We start from the raw sequence: 24,598 nt of genomic DNA, 5'->3' as shown, positions 1-24,598 counted from the left end.
GTACCTGTAGCGGCCAGAAGAGGGCATCAGGACTTCTGAAACTGTGCTCACATAAGGTTGTGAGCTGCCATGTGAGTTCTGGGAACCAAACCAAGTCTTCACCAAGAGCAGCGAGGGCTCTTAACTCCTCAGCCATTTCTCCATCCCTACTTAGTTACTTATATATTTTTAAAAATTAAAAGAAATCAAAATCACTACAGAAATTTATTTTAGGAAAACAACAAACTAACAAAATATACTGGAGGACTGAATCCAGAGCATTCCTTAAGTAGTTTAATTTAACCTTATCTACCTGTGTGTGTATCTATTCAATATTCAAAATGCCGACCCCAGCCCCAGATATGGAGGGTCCTGAATTATCCAAAAATAGATTATTATTTCCCATCTATTTCAGTTTGATTTTAAATTAACAAGAGTTAAAAACTGAAAGGTTTCTGGTTATCTCTTGGCAACCATTAAACTAACCAGGAGTTTGTTCAACGCAGGTATTTGGATTTATGAAAGCTTTATTCTAATTAGGTAAGCAGATTTTTAGGATAGTGGGTTAAGCCACTGAATGTGTATATTAAGTGTCCTACAGCAGGCAACATGTTTCCAACTATTGGTATAAGAGGAATTTTTCCAGGGGTTCTGGCAGACCTAGCGCGTAGATGGCTTGATGACATGTGCGGCCCAAGCACTTCCGGACACACAGGCGGCAGAGCTGAGAAAGAGCAGGTGGACCTGGGGGAGGAGGGAATAAAAATAGCATGAACCTCACAGTGGGGTAGAAAAGGAGATCTGAATACTAGAAGCTTAATTGAATGGGAAAAGAATTAGCAAATGATGATAAATCTTACAAGCAGAGGATTCTGAGTTGCCCATTTGTAGAGGATGTCCTTTAAGTTGCTCCTCCAATAATAACTTACTGAGAAATTCACTCCCCATGGGCTAGGAAAGAAGTATTGATCTGTAGGGAGTGCATCTCCCTCCCTATGTCCTGTGTTTATAGAAGTGATAGGCTGGACGAAGCGAAAAGCACTGGGGTGCAGGGCTCTAAGACAGGGACAACTGCAGAGAAGGTGTGAGCGAGAAGAGTTGCCTCTGTAGTCACACAGTTACTGCTAGGAGTTGAACCAGGGACAAAGTAGTCCTCAAAGTACCCCTGGGACCTCCCAGTACTAACTGCCTATACAGTAGTCCTGGCTTCCACCTCATACCTGAAAGGGCCCCTGTTCTTGCAAGGGGTCCACCTCAATAGCTATGTATAGAAAAGGACTCTAATCACTTCGACCCATTGTTCCCTGAATTTAGTCTCATGGAATCAGTGCTAATTAAAGTATGGGAGCGAGCTAAGTAGACAGTTTAGGACCCACTTGAATCACCTTGATCAAATCTGTATTTTAGTAAGGTCTCTGGGGGATTTGTTGGCACATTAGGTTTTTTAAAGCACTGATAGAAACTGTTGGCAAAACAATCATCAGGTATTTCAGTGGGTAGGACATAAGACTTGGGAGGGTTTCACAAAACACAAGAAAGACCCCTTACTGTGTACATTGTTTAAGGAGATTCGGATTCAGTCTTGGGGCCTGGAGAGTGCTTGTTGTGGGGTCAAATGGCTTGCTTTGCACCCTAGGGCTTCGTTCCAGTAGGTGTGTTATGCTCTAGAAGCAAATTCCTCTATGCCTCACTTTTCTCATTCATAGTTGGAATCCTTTGGGTTTCTATAAAGTTCTAAGTGCTGTCTGATTGCTCTGGCTAGAACTTCAAGAACTATATTGAATAAGTAGGGAGAGAGTGGGCAGCCTTGTCTAGTCCCTGATTTTAGTGGGATTGATTCAAGTTTCTCTCCATTTAGGTTAGTTAGCAACTGGTTTGCTGTATATGGCTTTTACTATGTTTAGGTATGGGCCTTGAATTCCTATTCTTTCCAGGACTTTTATCATGAAGGGGTGTTGAATTTTGTCAAATGCTTTCTCACATCTAATGAAATGATCATGTGGTTTTGTTCTTTCAGTTTGTTTATATAATGGATCACGTTGGTGGTTTTCTGTATATTAAACCATCCCTGCATGCCTGGGATGAAGCCTACTTGATCATGGTGGATGATTGTTTTGATGTGCTCTTGGATTCGGTTTGCCAGAATTTTGTTTAGTATTTTTGCGTCGATATTCATAAGGGAAATTGGTCTGATGTTCTCTTTCTTTGTTGGGTCTTTGTGTGGTTTAGGTATAAGAGTAATTGTGGCTTCATAGAAGGAATTCGGTAGTGCTCCATCTGTTTCAATTTTGTGGAATAGTTTGGATAATATTGGTATGAGGTCTTCTATGAAGGTTTGATAGAATTCTGCACTGAACCCGTCTGGACCTGGGCTCTTTTTGGTTGGGAGACCTTTAATGACTGCTTCTATTTCCTTAGGAGTTATGAGGTTGTTTAACTGGTTTATCTGTTCCTGATTTAACTTCGGTACCTGGTATCTGTCTAGGAAATTGTCCATTTCCTGTAGATTTTCAAGTTTTGTTGAATATAGGCTTTTTATAGTAAGATCTGATGATTTTTTGAATTTCCTCTGAATCTGTAGTTATGTCTCCCTTTTCATTTCTGATTTTGTTAATTTGGACATACTCTCTGTGTCCTCTCGTTAGTCTGGCTAAGGGTTTATCTTGTTGATTTTCTCAAAGAACCAACTTTTGGTTCTGTTGATTCTTTCTATGGTCCTTTTGTTTCTACTTGGTTGATTTCAGCTCTGAGTTTGATTATTTCCTGCCTTCTACTCCTCCTGGGTGTATTTGCTTCTTTTTGTTCTAGAGCTTTTAGGTGTGCTGTCAAGCTGGTGCATTTAAGAATTCAATGAGGTTAATCTTTGTTTCAAAGGAATCTCCTTGGAGGCCCTCGTAATGCTGAATCATTATGATCATCCTTACTACCCTCCCTGACACACCCCTCTGAGAAGGCTCAGAAAACATTCTCTCAATGTATGGATGTGCAAGGGGTTCTCTTTTTGAGTATAGATATGAAACATTGCAGCTCGTTCTTCATCCTCAGCATCTATAGTTTCTGTTTGTGCCTATGGTGGAAATCAGAGTAAGGGGATGTGGAATGGTGACCCTCAGTACTCCCTGATCAGGAGAAGAAGCAAACCACATCACCATTTTGTCAGCTTTCTGAAACGTATCACCTCTCCTCCCTACAGTCTGAACTCAAATACCATCAGGTGCCATTTACCCAAACCAGGTAAGTTCTGAAATCCACATTCTTAGGTATCGTCAACATTATGTAAACACCATAGAAAGCATTTACACAAACAAGATGGCCATCGTGCTATGTGATGATTTGATCTTATGGGAAACAAACTGTATACTTGGCCATTATTGATGGTTCTTATGTAGTATGTCTGTCTAATTTGTCCATGGCCTACCTCACAATGTCACAAACGTGAGCTTTGATTTATTCAATTGTGTGCTTTTTCTATGATAAACACAGCTAATAAATCATTTCTGGGTGAAAACAAAGTTGTCTGGTCATTTTCTTGTCATGGAAAATAAAATGAAACAACAAATACAGCGTGTAAAATAAAGACCCAAAAAAATCTGAGGGACACCACAGGACTTGACCTTCTCTCGAAACCATTAAAAGGAGAAAGGGATAAAGAGGAATAGTCTAGGGGTGAAATGGCAGTGTGCTTAGGGAGGAGAAGCAAATACCCAGCCCTTCTTACCTTCATGGAGCAGGAGTGCCTGCTCCACACTACTTTTGGGAGCAGCGAGCTCAAGAGCACTTTTGCCCTGCGCATTTCTGAGTTTCAGGTTAGCCCCATACTCAGTGAGCAGATTGATGACCTCCACACTGGACTGCCTTGCTGCAGCATGCAGTGGGGTATCCAGCCACCGACCGTGGTCAACACTGGCTCCTTAATAAAGCACATGGTCACAGTCAACACTGAATGTGAATATAAGACACAATGAGTCGTTGTATATAAACACCCTGGTGTAGTAAATCAATCTTTGAGACTATGTGACTTAAGCCCAGAACATCAGCAATGCCTATGAAGACTACTCCAAGACAGTTCAGTGTGAAAAATGAAGTTAGGTGCTAACACATGCACACATGCACTCACACACACACACACACATACACAGTTCTAACACACAAAACAAAACATTACATGGTTATTTGGCAAAAGATTGGAAGACATTTATTTAGTATTTATCTCATTGGAGGCTCAAAAAGAGATTCCCAAAATCAACATAAAATTTGTAAATGATAGTAGTAAAATAAATATAAAAGAACATCTTGAAGGTTAAATTTCTCAACGAAAGTTTCTTCCTGTAGCTTACCCGTTTACACCAGTAGCTAAGTGTTTTAAATCACAAAGCAAGTGAGAATTTTGAAGTATTTCACTTTTCCCTGGAAAGGTGGTTTCTGTGTATGACACTCTGAAGTGGAAAATGGCTGCCTTAGCAGGAGAGAAGTAAGCTGGTCTGCTGCAAATGGTCACCACACCCCATATATTGCTTTCCCTTTGGAGAGACATCTTCTTGTGATTCTCAGTTTGTGAGTCCTGAGAGAAACCTAATGACTGCAGAGAAAGCTGAAGTATAGCCCTCAGTCCATCAATAGCCTGTATTCCCTTTGCCAACATGATCCCTTCAGAGATGTCCGTGCATGTGTCTTAAAGAGAACTAGTATTCCTTCTCATTACAAGCACAAGACTTTGTGGCAGCCATATTGCCACCAACAAGGAGAAGTATACTTGCTGTATAAGGCCAGCATCGATGGAAGCAGAACTAAAAGATAAATATAAACACTTGTTTCTCTAGATGAGTTCTGCATCTAGTTTTCAAGCATCCAATGCAATCAGGACTTTTTCTAACCTGATAAGAATGCTACCTTTGGAGCTATTTAAATTTTTTTTAAAAAGTCAGGCAATGGTAGCTCCTTTCTTTAAGTCTAGTAGTTGGGAGGCAGAGGCAGGTGGATCTCTATGAGTTCAAGGCCAGCCTGGTCTACAGACAGAGCTTCAGGACAGCCAGTGCTACATAGAGAAACCCTGTTTAGGGTAAACCAAAAACTAAAACAAAATAATAGAAGTCTGGCAGGTTCATCTCATTAGGAATATTCTAATACTTACCTAGTTCTAGAAGCTTCTTCACACAATCAACTCTCTGGTATGTACAGGCCACATACAGAGGAGTTCCCAGCTGAGGAATCTCTTGCTCAATGTTAACATTATTTGCCAGCAGAATCTCCATGCACTCTCTGTGACCTGTGGAACATAAGATAGCCTCACTCACACAGGAACATGTTGAATATGCATAGAATCCCAGGATTGCTTTCGAGAATGGGCTTTTAAAATTTTTAAATTACAGAGATCAGGAGTGCTGGAGAGATGGTGCAATGGTTAAAACTTGCTTCTGTTCTTCCAGAGGACCTGGGTTCGATTCCCAGCACCACAAGGTGACTCCCAACTGTCTCTAACTCCAATCTCAGGGAATTCTAGCTTCTAAGGGCATTGTATGTATGTGGCACGCAGACACACCCAGGGAAAATACCCATATACACAAGATATTTTCAAAAAGAAGTAACAGGTTTGTCTTCTGTATTAGAAGAAAAACACTTTGTTATGGAAAGCATAAGTAGAAATCTGCAAAATAAAACCATGAAAATGCTTGTTCCAGGGAAACTTTAGAAGCAGAGGGATAAATGACCCCTATTACTACCAGTGCTCAAACCAAGGCTCAGTCCCACTTCCTGTCCATTACTAACCTCTTCTTCACCCACACCTGTAAAGGAGAACCTGCAGCTTTACTTGGCTAGACTGGAAGACACAGATGAGAATGAAGCCAAAGCTTCAAGTATAGAATATAACCCCCAAATAACTTACGAATTCACTAGCTAGGGAGAATTACATCAGCAAGCATTCTCTGTGTAGACTTTGACCAACGACAAGATCAACGTGGTTAATTTCAGTATATCAGTGAATTCTACATGAAGGAATTCTTCGGAGATACTGATAAAAGTTGGACAATAATTTTAAATGTTTCCTCAAAAGTTTTATCTGTGTGGTTGGAAGGATGGCTACATAGTTAAGAGCACCTGCTAATCTTATAGAGGTCCCAGGTTCAATTCCCAGCACCCATATGACAGCTCACAATAACCTATAACTCCAGTGCTAGGGGGATCTGATGCTTAGGCCACTGCATGCACATGATACACACACACACACACACACACACACACACACACACACACACACACACACACATTTTACAGGCAAAACACACATGTACACACGCATTCATACACACACACACACACACACACACACACACACACACCCCTGTTCACACAAGCAGTTATTACTAATTAATTCAACCAGCCTTTTCTTTAGAGAAAACATAATCAGGACCAATTTTACTTCTGAATAATTCTTACCTCTTTAAATATTTTGGCAGAACAGAAACTGAGCCTAGTTTGAGTTAAACTTGAAGACCCTCAAGAGGTTTCAATTGCAAGTATACAAGCCCAGATGTGGTGACACGTGCCTGTAGGTAAAAACATCTGGACTAACACTTAGGCCACCATTCCATGCAAACTGCCATCAGCCCCCCCGCTATTCTGTGTGTCCTGGAGTGGCTTACTTACCTCTCTTCACTGCTTCGTGGATAGGTGAAGCCAGGTAGACCTCAAGCTGGGCCTTGGCTCCAAACTCCAACAGTACATTGACACAGGCAGCACTGCCACTGCAGCAAGCATTGAAGAGGGGAGTGGCCCCATGGACAGTCAGTCCGTTGACCTAATATTGGGCAAAGCAAAACTCACAGGATTTGCTCACTCCTTACCAAGTGCATATTCCTATGTGTGTGACCGGAGAAACTCCCTCATGCTGCCAAAGGTCTGAGGGCACTCCATACCTTGATGGAATTTTAAAAACCCATGACATCATTGATAGATCAAGTGAGTTATTCTATGTGAAATACTTAAAACTGTGCCTTCCTATTTGATCTCCTATCATTCTCTCTCAGCTCATGTCAGAGAACATTTGCTGCGCACCTTACTAGCTGCCAATGTTGGGGTTGGAAGTTGTTGCCCTATGTGTGTACTTTGTGTCTGTAAAGACTAGAAAGGGGACTCAGATCCCCTGCGACTTGAGTTACAGATGTTGTAAACCACTATGTAGATGCCAGGAATCAAACCCCAGGTCCTCTGGTAGAGCAGCCAGTACTTTTAACTGATCTCTAGCCTCCAGCTGCCAAATGTGTGGAAGCAAGGGTAAAACAATTAGTCACCTCTTCTTAAGTCAATTTAAATTTATCAAAGAAGAGAAACACGCACGCAAAGCGACTTTGGATAAAATAATAAATTCTTCTGATTGATGTGGCAGAAAAACAAAGGACAACATAAATCTGAGAAATAAGAAGTGAAAGTTAGTTGGATTTTATGATGAATTAGATAGGGTATCGGCAGATGAAAGATGATTCTCAGGCCTAGGAGACCAGAAAAGAAATTTATCCAGTATCTGAAACTGGAACCTAAAATAATAAGAAGCCAGTGTAGTAGAAAGGATATGACACATTTCAGGTGTACTGGATTTTGGATATTGATGGGTCAGCCAGTTATGAAGGCTATCTACTGATTGACCCACTTTCTCCTGTTCCTATTTTGTTCTATTAGAACTGTTAAAGGATAGGTTGGAGCACTTATCAACTATTAATAAAAACCATCAACAATGAGAGATCATTGTTTTGTTGTTCTCTTTCTCCCCTACAAATACTCCACTCTAAAAAGGAGAAATATATAGCATTTCCCACCAATAATCAGCTTGTGACTCCAAGCACAAAGTTTAAAAGCAAATGGTTGTTGTATGGCATCCACTACATCGTTCATTACCCATGAGCTACTAACTCAGTAACCTGGAGGTGCACCACCTAGCAGAAGTGTGGGGTGACCATGAAGGCACTGGAAAATATTGCTGTTCAAGAGACTTTCATATTCAGTTTTACACATAGAAATTCAACGTTCATTTAGACGTAAAAACAATCATTACTAATACTTAAAGATCTTATAGCTCATAAAATAGAGAGTACAAGGACTAAGACATAGAATAGAAGTTGTAACAGAACATTATCTGGAAACTAAATACAGTGTCACTGAGATTTTCAGAAGCTGTGATAGTTAAAAGCAACTCGAATATTCTCTGTTAAGGCAGATACTAGAAATAAAGTTTAAGTGATGTTTTGTATGTTTTTCAATTTGGCAGAAGTTAGTATTGTCTAGGAGATGGACCTCCATCCACCTGTGGAAGTTTTTTTTTTTAATATTTATTTCATTTTTAATTATAGTAGAGAACATACACAGGTTCAGGCTCCACAGTGGCCAGTAGAAGGCGTAATCTCGGTGGAGCTGGAAGTGACAGGCAGCAATGAGCTGCTCAGTGAGTACTGGGAATCAAACTCTGATCCTCTGGAAGAGCATCAAATGTTCTTCATCACTGAACCATGTCTGCAGTTCCAGGATTATCTTGGTTACCTTATTTGAGGTGGGAAAAATTGCCCACTGTGGGTGGAACCATTCCCTTGATAGAAGACCCTAGACTGCATAAGAGTGGAGAGAGTAATCCGAGCACTAGTGTGCAATGTATTTATTGCTCTCCTCTTCTGCCTTCAGTTGTACTGTGGCCAGACTTCAGACTCCTGGCACTATGACTTTCCTGTCAGCCATGGTGGTCTATAACCTGGAGCTGTGAGCAAAATAAACCCTTTCTCTTTTAAGATGCTTTTATCAAGGTGTTTTATCACAGCAATGGGCCAGGAGCTAAAACAGTTCACAATGGGTTTTATATTACAAACTCATTTACTTTGATAATGTACAACTTAAACTGATGGTTGACTTAGGGAATTGAAGTATTTTTCATTGTTCTGTTGAAATGTGTTATTTATGCTTTACAACAAAATGTTCTTTTAATGAACACATCTGAATATCCACATGTAGGTTATATAGACTGAAAAGAGAAGAATAACCCAAATGATAGTATACACATGTGAATGGTGCCGGACCTTCCCATTGCTCGGTGAGTAAACACTCTGGAAGGTAATGTCTCCTTAGTGAATGGGGCAGACAAAGCCAACTGAGCCAGCTAGGGCAGTACTCACATGTGCACCATTTTCCAGTAAGGCCTTAGCACAGGCCACATGACCCCCAAGGCATGCCTCATGGAGAGAGGAGACCCGGTTGATTGTTACCAGATTCACATTGATGCCCTGCAGTTTGGAGAAAAGAAAATTAAATGCTGCATCCATCAGGGCAAATCAAGCCATTCCGTTCAGCAAGTTTCTCTTTTAGACATCTGGGTGAGGGCAGTGATACTAGCACCATAAGGAATAGAGTAGAAAGCATTACTGTGGGATTCTAAACACAGCACTGGGGACTGGAGAGATGGCCCAGCATTTAGGAATGAGCACTGTTCTTGCAGAGAACCCACGTTTGAGTTCAAACACCAAGTCAGGCTGCTCACAACTGTCTGTAACTCCAGCTCCTAGTGGATCTGATGTCTCTAGCCTCCTATGGTGTCTGCATTCACACTCAGGCACACATGCACACACGCACGTGCACGCACTCAGGGCGTGCACTGAAAAAATAATAAATCTTTAAACACAGCATGGAACCTCAGAGTCTTTTGTTCTGCCCCAGGCAACTACTAGGACATGGGTCTTTGAAGTTTATGGCCTCAGCTTCTGTCCTCCAAGAGTCTACTCTGGAGAAAGAAGTACGTTGCTGTTGTTGTTGTTGTTGTTATGCAATAGATGGATAATATTCTGCTACAGGAAGCATGCTGAAACATATTCTAAAGTCTCCTTTAGGAAATAGGGGAAAAATTGCCAGATAGTGGCACACATGCCTTTAATCCCAGCACAGGAGAGACAGAGGCAGCCTTGATCTCTGTGAGTTCAATGACAGCTTGGTCTATAGAGTGAGTTCCAGAACAGCCAGGACTACATAGAAAGACCCGGTCTAAAATGTTAAATAAATAAATGAATAAAGTAAAATGTTTTAGGGTAAAACTTTTGTGATTTTTAAAAGGGTAAATGTTTGATCTGTGTACCTATTATATGTATAGTATTACCTATACACGCCTGCACGAATACATACGCACATATTTACACACACATACACTCACAGTGTGGTATAGATATTTCTCTGGCGGAACGTGGTATGAAGAAAAGACAGTTTAAGAACGGGGCTTCAAAATCCCTACGTATATCCCAGTTAGGAAGTATCTCCTCCCTTTTCTTTATCTTCTCCATACATGATTTCATTTTAAGAAATAAGTACTTGCTATTCAGTAATAACAGAGAAGAAAAGAGGAAAGGAAAGGCAAGTGAAGGAGAAGGGGAAAATGAAAAGAAAGGAATAGGAAAAAAACTTGAAATAGCCTAGTCCACAAGGTGGCAGCATTGTACTAGAAACATATCCTCAGCTCAAAACTCAGGGTCCTGCAATGGACAAGTGACATTCTGCTGACCTCAAAGAGTGTCTAGAGAAGTGGTTCTCAACCTTCCTAATGTTGCGACCCTCTAATACAGTTCCTCATGTTGTGGTGACCCCTCAAACATAAAAGTATCATTGTTGCTACTTCAGATCTGTAATTTTGCTGCCGTTATGAATTGTAAATATCTGATATGCAGGGTACCTGATGTGTGGCCCTGTATAAGGGTAGCTGGATTCCCCTGCAAAGGGGTAGTGACCGACAGGTTAAGAACCACTGGGCAAGATAGGACTCTCCAAATTCTGCATGAGAAAGTGAATAATACAAAAAACGCGCAAATCATATGTAAGACTTGAGGTGAGCCATCTGTCAGAGACAGCGTGACCACTAAGAAGGTTTTAATTGAATTTATTCAAAGTGGTTTAATGTTGTACTCATAGTGAGTACATGACCTACATATAACACAAGTTTTTGAAGTATAGAAAATATGGGCCAGCAAGATAGCTCAATGTAGAATGACATGCCACACACAATAAGTAAATACATATATGAATAAATAAAATTTCCTTTTAAAGAATAGATTATAGGTGGTTGGAGAGAGAGCTCTGTCTTTAAAGCAGTTGCTGCTCTTCTCGTGGACCAGAGTTCAGTTCCGAGCACACACGTCAGGTGGCTCACAACTCCGGCTTCCAATGCATCCTGGATTCCAAAAGATACACATGGCAAACACAACACACACACAGAGAGAGAGAGAGAGATAAAATAAATCTTAAATAAAAATAGATTCTTTTTGAGTAGTTGCAAAAGGCAAAGAAATGGGATTATAGCAAGAAAAGTTAAGGTTTTCTACATATGCTCCTACACACTTCATCACACTACTAAAATAGCATGGTCTTAGTATAGAGGTGATGTCACGAAAGGCAAGGCTGGGCTTGCTGGTGCATGACTGTAACCCCAGCACTTGGAGGTGGGGTGAGGCAGCAAGACTGAAGACTGAATTTAAGGACAACCTCTACTAGTAATTTGGAGGCCTGTCCAGTCTCAAAGAGCAAAGAAACCAACAAAAAGGTAATAGAGGCAGATGACCTTTAGAGTGTTTAAAATTAAATAGACAAACCAGTTAGTGGTGATGCATGCTTTTAAACCCAGCTTGGAGGAGGCAGAGACCAACAGATCTCTGTGGGCTTGAGGTCCAGCCTGATCTACAGAGTGAGTTCTAGGACAGCCAGGGCTACACAAAGAAACTATGCCTCAAGATACCAAACCAAACCAAGCAAACAAGAGCTCCCTGTGGTAGAACACTTGACTAGCACACATGTAAGACCCGGAGTTTCATAATCAGCACCTATGAAGAAGGTGCTGTGCTAAACAGGTAAGACAGTGGTAAAGAGCTGCCTAGCATGTATGAGGCCCTGGGTTCAATCAGAAACATAACTCAAGAAGACACGTCTTCATATCTCATCTTGTCACTATTTAATGTATTTTTCCCTCTTTATTTTCCCTTTATTTTCTTCCTTTATCATTAGTAATGGTTCTGTTTTCCTTTTGTCTCTATTTGCATTTTATACTATTTTTGAAGTTCTGGAGATCAAATGGAGAGCCTTAATGATGATTTTATTTTTTAAAAAATGACAGAACTATGAAGCTGGAGATGATGTGACTTGGTAAAGGAATTTGCCTAGCTTGCATGAAAACTGGGTGTGATCCTCAGCCCAGCAGAAGTTGGGTGTGGTACATGCTTTTCATTCCAGAACCTTCTAGGTGCAAGCAGGAAGAGTTGAAGTTCAAGGTCATTTTGTTCTCCAGCTAGCAAGCTGGAAACTAGCCTGGGATGTGTGAGATCCTGTCTCAAAAATAAGGGGCTAGGGGAATGGCTCAGCAGGTAAGGGCAATTATCACCAAGCCTGATGACCTGAGTTGATCCCTGGTACCCATATGGCAGACTAGAACCACTCCCACAGAACTGTCTGCTAAATGTCACCACAGCATGCCCCTTCCACCCCATACATACAAACATATCAATAAATATTTTTTGGGGAAAAAGGCATTTAAAAGCAAAAGCAAACAGAAATAATAAATCATTTTAAGAGGGAAGAATGCTCACTACCCCAGCTGTTTAAATTCAAAGGAGGAAGAGATTTTTAAGTGGTGAGGTGCTACAGAGGACATGGGAAAGAAAGCAGTGACTCACTTCCTCTGCTCACATGTAGAGTCCAAAACAAATAAAGCGAACACAGGGTATACTTTTATTTCTTTCACAAATCTTTCCTTGGATATTTGTTTAACATGCAGGAGATATAGTCACCAACATAAATACAGCGTCGTTAATAGCTAAGACTTCACTAAATCTTCCCCAAGGCCTAAGGTTTATCTGATTATTAACCTATTTGAGAGCCTGGTCTTGAGCTGTGCATTGTTGCCATGAGGCAGCCTCTCATATGGTGCCCAGCGGTGCCCAGTTCCTAATCCTGCCTCACTTGGCTAATGCTTTCTCCTTCCATGAGCGCGGCACTTATAGACTTATATCAAATGAATGCAGTATGGGTAGGAAGAGAAATCATGTCAGGCCAAAGCGGGCACAAAACAAACCATGAGGGCGCTGAGGAGCTGGCTCAGCAGTGAAGGGCACTGTCTGCTCTTCCAGAGGACCCAGGGTTCAGTTCCCAGCACCCACGTGGCAGCTCACAGCTGTCTGTAACTCCAGCCCAGTGGGTCCAATGCCCTCTTCTGGCTTCCTAGGGCACTACATACACATAAACCATGGGCATACATGCAGGACACACACACACACACACACACACACACACACACACACACACACATAAAGTGGTTTGCTTGTTTGTTTGTTGTTGTTGTTGTAATGTGACTTCTTTCTTAGGTACTTTCTCTGGAAAAAGTCAGCTGCTATCTCATAAAACCGCCCTGTGGTGAAGCCCAGGAGATTTCCTGTGAAAACAGATCTCCCCTCCCCCCATCATGAGTCACGGCGTGACCTAGCTGCCACTTCACTGACTGGAAACTGCACCGTGAGCCCTTAGAAACGTAAAGAATCCATGTGTTTGTTGTTGACTGGAGTTACTATGCTTTGAGGTGATTCACAGGACACCAGTAGCCTACAAATGCACTCTCCAGATGGATGTCACTATCGCACACCGGAAGGGCATGAGACGAGGCAACGTAAATTTAGGGATCCGCTTCTTTGTACCTTAGAGGGAAGCTTCCTGCTGGGAAAAGGAGGATCCAGAATGGAAAGGAGGAGAACTGGGCAGAAAATGAAGCAGTTCCTAGAGAAAGCAGAGGCCAGAGGAACACATGGGGGCAGGGAGGGCGGGGAGGGCAGAGAGGGCGGGGATGGAGATACAGAAATGGCGGTGCTGGACCTGGACACAGCTATGGCCAAAGTTAATACGGAATGATTCTAGATTAGAACAAAGACATGGAGGGCGGAGTCTTTAGTTTACTTACTTGTGCAATTAAAGTTTTAAGAGCCAGTAAGCGCCCTTGGGCCGCAGCCTCATGGAGTGGGGACCGATCAGCCCAGCAGTCTGAAAGACAAATAAGAAAAGTCAGGAGACTTTTTCCCCAAGGTGTTCATGCTGCCCACCCACTGCAGGGCTTGAGGGAAGAGAAAATAGCTAACCTGTACCAAACACCAGGCCTTGTCAAATACAGGGAGTTGAGCACAGTGGAGTGCCTTTCCATGGGCAGTTTTTGTTTGTTTGTTGTTTGTTTGTTGTTTGTTTGTTTTTTCCGGAGGTGAGGACCGAACCCAGGGCCTTGCGTTTGCTAGACAAGTGCTCTACCACTGAGCTAAATCCTCAACCCTTATTTATTTATTTTGTATATGAGTACACTGTAGCTGTCTTCAGACACACCAGAAGAGGGCATCGGATCCCATTACATATGGCTGTGAGCCACCATGTGGTTGCTGGGATTTGAATTCAGGCCCTCTGGAAGATCCATGGCAGTTTTAACAAGAAATTATATATCACGTGTGTGTGTGTGTGTGTGTGTGTGTGTGTGTGTGTGTGTGTGTTTTTCAAATAAACAAAGCCAAGGACTTGGCCCTGATAATACTAATGTCAAGTGAAGGACTAAAGGAGCCAGTTAGTTTTTTATTTCCCGTAATTTCACTTGGTCTCCATTCACACCTCAAAATCCAAAGCCTGTATACTACAAAGTGGATCTGAAGAAATAAATAGAAGACAGGGCTGGAATATGCCTCAACAGACGAGCACTTAGCCAGCATGTCATGTGCAAAGCCCAGGAAAAGAGAGCGAGCATTTTCCTGAATTGGTGAGGTAATTTTCTGATTCTTTTGATAATGCTATCTGTGTGTTTTAGTGTAAAATGCCCCCTTTCAGATGGTGTGATCCCTAAAAGTTCCATTAGGGAGCTATACACATGGGGCTGCCGGGCTGCCTGGACTCACGTCACACTTGGACTATTCTCTGCTAAAAGCAGAAGCGTTTGAATCTCAATTTTCTTATCTGTAAACCAAAGATATAGTAACTACTATTTGGCAGGGCTCTCAGAAGGCCAACCAAGTTCATCCACATAGTCAGGTGCTCAAGGCCATTTTTGATCAATTAATAAACAGATATTGCAGGGAAGTTCTCTAAAGGACAGCCTCCAAACTGTATTATGAGTGGGTTTTTTTTTTTTCTGTAATTGTTTCTCTGCCACGAAGACTAACCAGCTTCATTGTCATTTGAGAAGTAACTATATATGAAAAAAATGCCAAAGGATAATCTTGTTTTGGAAGCAGACCCGCTCCAGTTTTCAAATTCTCTGCATTTTTCAAAGTGTGTGTATTCTTTTTCCATACTGAACCAAGTGGAGTATACACTGTGCCTTTCCTTAATGCAAAGGGTCTTTCTGATCAGTGTCTTCTAAGTGATCCCAGAGTTCAGGTTTCCCATGTCCACAAGCTTGATAAAAACAAAATCCCACCAGAAATGGAAGAAACACTACAAGCCTCAAGGAAAAGGTGCTTTTTCCTTCAATGGATGAGACCGGAAGCTGTAAGCATTTCAGTAGACCTCCTATCAACATAAGAACCCAGGGTATCTACTCTACTCCTCTGGTTACAAAAATGAGAACTGTTACAATATTCTACAGGTTTGGAGTGGTAGGGGCTTAGTCTCATACTGGAGTAATTGGTATGACAAAGTGATTTTCAAAATATGTAGACATAAAAGGAAATTTAGACGGACAGTATAAGTTATATTCTGAGAAAATCTAAACCAGGGTTCCTGGAAGAAATAGCCAACCACAGACCAGAGGAAAGGAGAAAAATATATAATATTATTGCCTCTAACATCTTCTAGAAAGGAAGGAAGGGTAGAAGATGACTCAAAGGGACTTCTAGTCAAATATTGGACAATTTGTACATCAAAGTAATCAATGACAGTAAGAAGATGCATGCCATCAAAACAGAAACCTGCTGATATAAATAATAAAATAATATAAATAATATTTAATAATATTTATTATTTATTTATTATTTATATAATAATATAAATAATCACCAATACGGGCAATATCCTTTTTCCTAAAAGACACTAGCTGAAAAAAAATGTAGACAAAATAACAGGATCAGGCTCAGATTGCCACTATCCTAATTATAAAGGGAATGTGCATGGTAGTATACTAGAAAAGACATAGAAACAACCTTGACCCGCACAGGAAACCAAGCATTGCTAAAGCAAATTGGCATCACGTGCCATAAGACTGAATGCAATGAGCCAAAAATCTATGTCATCAGAGGGAGCACAACGTGAAGAGCACCCTGTCATCCTCCTTGCACTATTCATGTCCCCAAAACATAGTGTGACTCGTAGGAACACACGTGGGAGCAACTCACGTTGAGGGGCATTCTATAAATGAGCTGGCCTAAAGCCAGTTGCAGAAGAGATGGAGACAGAAGGAGAATGTGGGAGGTAAGACGCAATATCTGAAAGCTCTTTGACCTCACAAGGGACCCCTTCGCCTGGAAAGATATTAATGGAACACTTAGATAAGCATGAATGGAGGGCTTTGGAGGAGGAGTGCGAATTCCTTGTACTGATCATGTAGCTCTTCAGTTAAAAGTAGCTCCAGGAAACAACTTTGAACCAAGAGAAAAATAAATAGATGAAAAATTGTTTGTCATCTCATACTCCTGCTGTGAATGTGAAATAGGGGGATGGAATGGGGATTTGCAGAGGCGAAACCCGGAAAGGGGATAACATTTGAAATGTAAATCAATAAAATATTCAATGAAAACATAAAAAGCATAAAAGCATTTAATATAGACAAACATATGCCATGATATATATATATATGTATGTGTGTGTGTGTGTGTGTGTGTGTGTGTGTCTGTGCATCCATTGATTTCTGAGTTAGCTACTATACTACTCTCTTTTTTCCCCCTCTTAAGGTTTCCAAGGAACACCTAAAATTGAGGTGAACTGTTTTTGGAGAAGGAAGGGACCTTTGCAAGACTGATGGTGCGAGAGGAGGAGCAGTCCAGTTGCGAAGTACATAGGGTGAATTTGCATTTCGTTGGTTCTTAAGGGATACCCAAATTAAAGAATTCAAATAAGTTTCTCCAAGAGCAAAAAAGTATACCATGTAGCAAAATGGAACCCAAAGTACTCCATACCAATAAAACGGAAGGAAAATGCTAATAATGGACATAAAATGGGAAATAAACGTTTAAGTCAAAGTAACCAAGAATTTTTATTTGTTTTATATAAGTTTACACCTTGTGGACCTTGTTTAGCTAGCTACTATTGACAATAAGAAGTAAATTTGGAGACTTGACTCATTTAGCATTCGCTATATGGCATCTCTGTTTTCCTTTACTGAATACTGTAGCATTTCATGTCATGTCTGGGTATAAATACTACCTACAAATCAATAAATGGTTAACTTAGAAGACAGAACCCAGCTGGCGAGCAGACTATTTCTAAACCTCTTTAACATCTCTTTGCATTATCATCTTTAGTCTCCCCCTCATATACATCCCCATCTAAGGCCTTGGCTTCAGACATGTTGGATGTGAACACAGACACTGGAGGGTTGAAGACAGTCCTTACCCATGCTAGCAGCTCAGCAGCCAGAGCAATGGAAGCAGCAAAATCTTCAGTGTGACTTTGGCATTCTGTTCTTCTAGCAATACGTTAGTCAACCCCTGAGGCCTGAATAACTACAGATTAAATATTTCTATTCTAAAGATCAAAATCTAGAACATTCTAAAATCTAAAACTTTCGGAGTGCTGATACAACACTACCATGTATAGAAAATTCCACCCCATGAAACTCAAATTCATTCCCAAATGATTTAAAATGTTACATAAAATTTCATGAATGAATTTAGTATTTAAGCTAAGGTTCCCTCCCCCAAGATAATCGAATTTTCTAAACTCTGGGAGAGGAAAAAAAATGAAATCTAAAACTTCTGATTCCAAGCATTTCGTGTAAGGGAGGCCTGACCTGTTGAGGTAACCCTTTCAAAACATAAAAACAAGATTTAAGCAGCCACGTACTCCTAAAAGAATTAGCTTAAGATATCAACATGAAGTGGATTTGTGACTCCTCAAACTTGCCTCTGTTTGGCTCTGATGATCTCTCTTTCCTGTAGGGAGAACGAGCTTTAAGTGCATCCTTTAGCCAATTCCAGACTTTCTAATAACTTCCCATTGTTTACCAGTCCCATTAGGCCCAATTCCTAGGTGGTATTTGGATAAACCACACAAGCCCTGTGTTGAGTGAAAGCAGCCCTAAACAGAGACGCGTGAGCTGTGGGGGTTCTGTTTCTGTCAAGGAAAGAAGGAAGGCACACTCACCTTGGGTGTTAGGAGTCAAAAGCAACCTGAGGAGGGGCTGACAGAAGCTGGGCGTGGTAGGAGCCATACTGACAGTAGCCTCTCACACTTGGGTGCTGGCCCTGCTTGTGTTCACTAAGCCCTAGTGTACATCTCCGTACTTAGGTCTTTAAAAGAACTCCACGCCCCCCTCCTGAACAAGCACCATCTCCCATCCCTCCACAGTTCACAGCCTCTCTCCACTCCCAGCAGAAAGCATGGCTCTCTCTCTCTCTCTGGTCCGCCAAGCAGCTAGATGCCGAAGGACAGCATGTTCTTCACAGGCTTCCCACCTCCTCCTTCCAGCTGCCAGTTTCTCTGATCCTTTGAGGATGAAAAGAAGCAAGGGGGACAGGGCAAATGACTCCCCATTACCTGGAAGAGACAGCCAATCCCACTCACTGGGCCTCGGGATATCATGGAATCAGCTAGCATCCAGAGGACAACCTACCCTTATTGACATGAAAATTAAGACGCAAACATTGGATTTAAAAAAAAAAAAATGGATTTAGTGCACTTTGACCAAACTGGGAGAAGAAAATAAACAAAAAACCCTCCTGGTTTATTTTTGTTTTGTTTTGCTTTTTTTTTTTTTTTTTTTTAGCTAGGAAACATGAGCAGTGGGTAAGAGCTGGTACAATGTCCTCCCAGGAGATGAGCATTTGCCTTTCTGACACCACTGGCACTGTTGGAAGTCCATGGTCATGGAATTTCTTGGGGAGGGGGGCTTTCAGTATCATGAGCTCTGCTGTTAAACACTGCAGATTTTCCTCTGGGCGGGTGAACCCTGCACCATCAGGCCTCTCCTCAGCTGCTTGCTTACCCACTGAACGTTGCCTGCCTCTTCCAGAGTCTCCTTATTAACGCCGCATCCTTGGATACCCATAATTCTGAGGTCACTTGAGCAAGCCTGTGGTGCCGTCTGCCACTGCACCAAGAAAGAGGGAAGGGTGATAGCCTTGGGTTCCTTCCTCTCTATTCTCTGCTCTGCAGCTCCTTCTCCGTGCCTCACTCCCAGGTTAGACAGCACAACAGGACAATTTACTCAGGCAGGTGCCTGAGCATTCTTACCTCGTATTTCAGGCACCGCTTGTCTGCCCCTTGCCTAAAGCCTCACAGCCTCTGGGAGATATAGGAATAATATTTTCTTTGTTTTACACATAAGAACATCCTGAAATGAATGACCAATTTGTTCCATTTGAAAGGTTCACCACGGCTAGTTAGTTAAGCGCTAGAAATAAAACCATAAAACCAGGCTGTTTTTGAGAACTATTGGTTTCTAAATTCTGCCAATCCTAGCGCTGCATTCACTTGTATTGGGACATTTTGGCATCAGGTTATCCCTGTTAAGTGCTGGGGAAATAGGAAGCTAAGTTAGAAGAGTGCTGTCCTGGGTTTGCTCTCTGGCACTCTATAAACTAGGGGAGGTGGAGCATGCTCTACTCTAGAGAAGGAGGCCTAAGGATCAGAATTTCAAGGTCATCTTAGGCTATGTAGAGCCTGAAGATAGCCTCACTCTGAAACCAGCTCCTGAAAACCAAAAAAAAAAAAAAAAAAAAATTCTGAGAGGGGCATTGTGTACATCTGTCACCCTAGCACTCAGGGGGCAGGGGTCCCTGTGAATTTGTGAATTTCTTTGAGACCGGTCTGATCTATAGGTAAGTTCCAGGCCAGTCCAAGCTGCATAGTGAGACCTTGTTTTAAAAATGTGTGATAGATTTGTTGCATTTCCAACTGGAAAGAAAAATCCCTTTCCCGGAAGTAACCTTTTATTGTTCCACTGCTGCCCCCTACACGGACCCGGAGGGTTTTACACAACCATGCCCCTGAATCTGCCACAGAGAAGGTCCCCTGGCTTTTATTCCTGTTCCCAGCACAGTATCTCATTGCCCTTCTCAGTTTGCAAATTGGAGCAAATTGTTAGAAATTAGGGACTAAAGGTTTTGGCAGGTTCAGGACTTTTCCATTGCTTTCCGTAAATATGTAACCAATCTTTCCAAGTGCATGAATACTTAAATAGGACCCAATGCCTTCTAGGGCACTCTATTTTTAATTTCTTGGCACCTCGCCTGGGTCACAAGGCTGCAAATATATTATGAAGAGAGTTTACAAACATGTTCACTCCTGAGGAGGTGTGTGGAAAATGTTCAAGTCTTTTTCTCCTTCTTCTTTCAAACTGTGATTTGTATCTCTGGTTCTCAGATTCTTTGAATACATTTCATGACAATCCCACCCCCCAATTATTTATTTAATTAATAATCTATTCGGACGGAATATGTTTAAGTTCCAAGAATTCAAAATAAGTGCCAATAATTCTTTTACATTTTTTCAAGTTGTTATTTTGTCAGATTTCAATGAGAATGTGAGATGATTCTAGAAGACAGCCTCTGGTCCCCAGGGTTTACAATCTGTGTTCAAGTTTGGAAGTCATAGAAAGCAACATCTATGCCATTTATCAAAGAGAGCAAACATCATGAATTTCATTTCTGAATGAAAATAATGGTAAGGACTTAGGATTAATGAGATTTTAAGAAAATTGGGGTTCATTAGAAAGAAAACATATGGCAATGAAAATTCTGAGTTACCGAAAATGTTATCAAACAATGAAGCTAAATGAATATTCACCAGAGCATCCAGTTCTGATCAGATGAGGAAGGTGGTTAATGACCTGTGTTAAGAAGGCTCCTTTGAACCCCATTAGGGGTGGGAGGGCTGAGCTACAGGTGACTCGTACAGGCAGAACCTCTGCCAGGAACACGTTGTCCCTACTTGGAAATAGTCAGCAGGCACCTGAGATAATAACAACCCAGAGGACAGTTAAGCCAAGGTTTAATGAATTAATGAGGGAAATAAATAGGGCAAAAGGTTAGGTAGGTGCTGGGACAAAAACAATCGAAGGCAAGAATACTGAACTGGAATGCACAGGAGTCAGGCAGAAGGGTGGTTGTCCAGTACCAGTCCCTTTAGAACAAAAATAAATGAAACTTGGAAAACTTTCCTTAAAATGGTTTCTTTTTTTTTCTTTTAAAAAGAATTTTCTATTATCCTACGAGCTGCTATCTGCAAGTGTAAAAATGTCCCAACCTCTAAATCCCCCACTCAATTTTATGGCTACACCTCCGGCAGCAAACCTGGCTTAACCTGGTTAAGCAATTTCTCCTTTTTATTTGTTTTCATTTGGTCCAAATATTGTTGTATACTAGAAAAACTGAGCAACTCTGCCTTGAGAGACTTTCTAAGTCAATTCTCTATAACTTCCTGAATAAACATTACATAGTTCCAGAACAAACCTTTGTCTGACAAACTACAAAGATGATTTCTAGTTTGAGAACAACACCGTCACAAAAACTTCTTTATTTATTTTTTTGTCCTGCTTTGTTCCAGACAGACTCTCACTAGGTAGCCATGGCTATCATGGAACTCACTGATACAGACCAGGCTGGCCTCTAACTCACAGAGATCCACCTGCCTCTGCCTCCTAAATACTGCAATTAAAAGTGTGCACCACTACTGCCGGCTCACAAAATGTAGCTGTTGGTTTAAATATGTAACTATGAACAATGTCAAAAGAAAAATAACTGTTAGAATCGTGCAAAAAAGAAAGTCCTGTTTTGGGTATGTTACTGCTGGCTTATTACAGAAACACGTATCAAATCTGAGTGTCTTCTCATACATGTGAGAGGTATAAGGACACACATATACATATATACATAGACAAATACACACACACATATGAAATAAACTGGGTTTACATGCACTAGTCTCACTACCAGTTGTGTTGAACAGTATCTGAAAATGAGCACAGTTCAGGAGCTTGAACAAGATGCCTGGGCTAGAGGGTGAATGAATCTCTTAAGGAGATTTGAAATTTGGCTCCAGCTTCAAATCCCAAGCGTGATCACACAGGTTCTGAGTGCTCAACATCCATACATCACTATAGGCATGAAGACAGGAGTCATGCACAGGAACAACTGGAGAAAACCTTTTACACATTCTGTCAGCACTATCCCTATTAGATTTTACTTAGTTTAAAGCACAAGGATGCCATATCTAACAGAACATCAAATGCTAGGAAGCCTCTGCCCAAACTTATGTCAAAATTACCTTTCTAAATCATGCTTACTTTGAAACTTAAGGCATTAATGTTTTTCCACCAAAATTACATACCTCCCTGAAATGTGTGACATATATAATCCCCAAAAGTAATCTCTTTCCATGGTCCAGGCCTTCTGACACCTTCTTCAGCAGCTAGTTGAAGCATTCTGCTGCCTTAGAGCTCGTCTTTAGAGCTTGTTTCTCTATGTGAGACCACTGATGTCGAGTGTTTTTCCCCCGAGTTGTGTAGTGCATTGAATCACAAAGCATGTCTATTTTGAAAGAGAATCCTGGATGCAAATTGAAACAGATACCAACTAAAGCATGATGCAATCCAGGAACCTCTGCAAACACTAAAAATACATAGGGCAACTTTCAACAGTTAGAATCCTCCTCCTCCTCCTCTTCTTCCTCTTACTTCTCCACCTCCTCCAGGAAAGGGCAATCCTATCAGAGGCTTCAGTTACTTCTGCAGTATCTCACTACAAATAAAGTCAAAACTGTTTCTTGAAAGGGATGCAGAGTGGCCCCTATAAAGTATGAGACTTTAAGATGCTTTATGTTTTACCAAAATCTTAGTGGTTTCATACTGTGATGATAACCTTCATTTTTCAGTGCTTTCTGTGGCACCACTGATGTACAAATGGGTCTGAGTGACTGAGTTTCTCTTCCTGTAATAAATGGCCAATCCCGTTTGCAAAGGACACCACAACATGCATATATCCAGAATGGCACAGTGCTTCTCAATCAAATTAATTGGCCATTGAATTTCCCAAGGAATTTTAGTCTTATTACACTGTTCTTTCTTGTTAGGAGGACTGAAAATATCGAAGAGAAACAATGCTCTTTAAGAAGTCTTCGGGTTAGTAAAAGTCTCTCAAGATAGCTTTTAAAACCCACTATTCTGTTTACGTCTTAAATAATCACTGTGACTATATCCACCCACTTCCAAGAAAATAAAGCCAAAGATCCTTCACGAATTGGTGCAGTGAACATATTTGCTACTTTAAGTGAAAGGTACACTTTAAAACTACCCATTCAGCATAAAAGTATAAGAAAATCTTACCTTCCAGAAACGCTATTCACTATGATTTTTAAATGAGGAATTTTTGCAGGTGCTGGGAAGAAATTCAAGTCTTTTTTTACCTGACAGTCCACCATAGATCTCCTCTGCTATCCTAGCTGCCTCTTTTCTGTTTCCTTTGACGATATAGAAATGGGTTAGGAGAGCCAAGAAAACTTTAATTAAAAGCTTGAAGAAAAAAAATGTTGCAAACATTGTAAGAAAAATGTTTTTAAAGCCATAGAAAGCAGGACCGTCCTCCATTTTGGCTTCTTCTCGGCATAGGTTCCTACGGCTGAAAATTTTTACTGAGTTATAATTGGCATCATATGACATCTATTTTAAACCTCCTAGCACACGGTGCTCCTGTTACCAAGAACTCTGTCTGTAGGTTCTAATCTAACTCTGATGTGGTGACTATGTGTGTTGTTATTTATGGACATGTTTAACAACTTCCTTCTATTAAGAAACACTCGGTGCTGGCCTGGAGAGAAATGGATGCGACTTCCATGGCAGCTCAAGACGTTCTGTTAACTCCAGTTGCAGGAATCGAATGCTCTCCTCTAGCCTCTGTAGGCACCAGGCATACACATGGTACACATGTATACATGGAACCAAAACACACATACACATAAGTAATAACTTTTTTAAATACTTGCACATAAGTAATAATTTTTTTAAATACTCACTATTTATAACCTACATTGGATTTGACCAAACACATTAGATACATGTACAGAAGACTTAAACAAGAAAAAATTAAGGAATTCTTAGCCTAATCTCATTTCCTTTTTCCTTGTAAACCTTCATTTTGGGTACAGTATGCTGGAAAACAGGGTTGGAAAGGTAAAGGGAACTTCTACATAGCAGCAAAGCATTCCTTTGTGTCCATGCAAGAAAGGGGCAATATTCTGCATCATTCATAGAAAATATTGTTCCTGTTGGTATTTCATTTGCTCTTCATGTGGAGGTTTACAAAGGATTAAGGCCAAATCTAATCATCTATGACTGCTCAAAACCAAACAAAACAGACATTTGGCTTTCATGTCTGTCCCAATTAAAGATTGAATGTGACTCAAGTAGGTAATGCTGGTGACAGGTACTAAGGTGACACCTATGTCAGGT

At 41.0% G+C, this 24,598-nt stretch overlaps 1 protein-coding gene across 2 annotated transcripts; it reads right to left on the bottom strand.

Moving 5' to 3' along the window:
* Positions 1 to 191: 191 nt before the first annotated feature.
* Asb11 (ankyrin repeat and SOCS box containing 11) lies at positions 192 to 23,900 on the bottom strand. 2 transcript variants are annotated; one of them, XM_032889875.1, is made up of 7 exons: positions 23,557 to 23,900; positions 13,931 to 14,010; positions 9,132 to 9,239; positions 6,625 to 6,775; positions 5,111 to 5,245; positions 3,698 to 3,889; positions 192 to 723 (listed from the first exon to the last, which is right to left on the bottom strand). In XM_032889875.1, the coding sequence occupies exons 1-7, from the start codon at positions 23,807 to 23,809 to the stop codon at positions 599 to 601; spliced, it is 1,044 nt and encodes a 347-aa protein (XP_032745766.1). In that variant the 5' UTR covers positions 23,810 to 23,900; the 3' UTR covers positions 192 to 598. The 2 variants fall into 2 exon arrangements, with proteins under 2 accessions (XP_032745766.1, XP_032745767.1); XM_032889876.1 differs by lacking the exon at positions 23,557 to 23,900 and adding an exon at positions 22,483 to 22,637.
* Positions 23,901 to 24,598: the final 698 nt, after the last annotated feature.

This window comes from Rattus rattus, chromosome X (assembly GCF_011064425.1).
Source record: "Rattus rattus isolate New Zealand chromosome X, Rrattus_CSIRO_v1, whole genome shotgun sequence".
NCBI lineage: Eukaryota > Metazoa > Chordata > Mammalia > Rodentia > Muridae > Rattus > Rattus rattus.
This window is presented reverse-complemented; position numbering and strand designations above follow the sequence as displayed.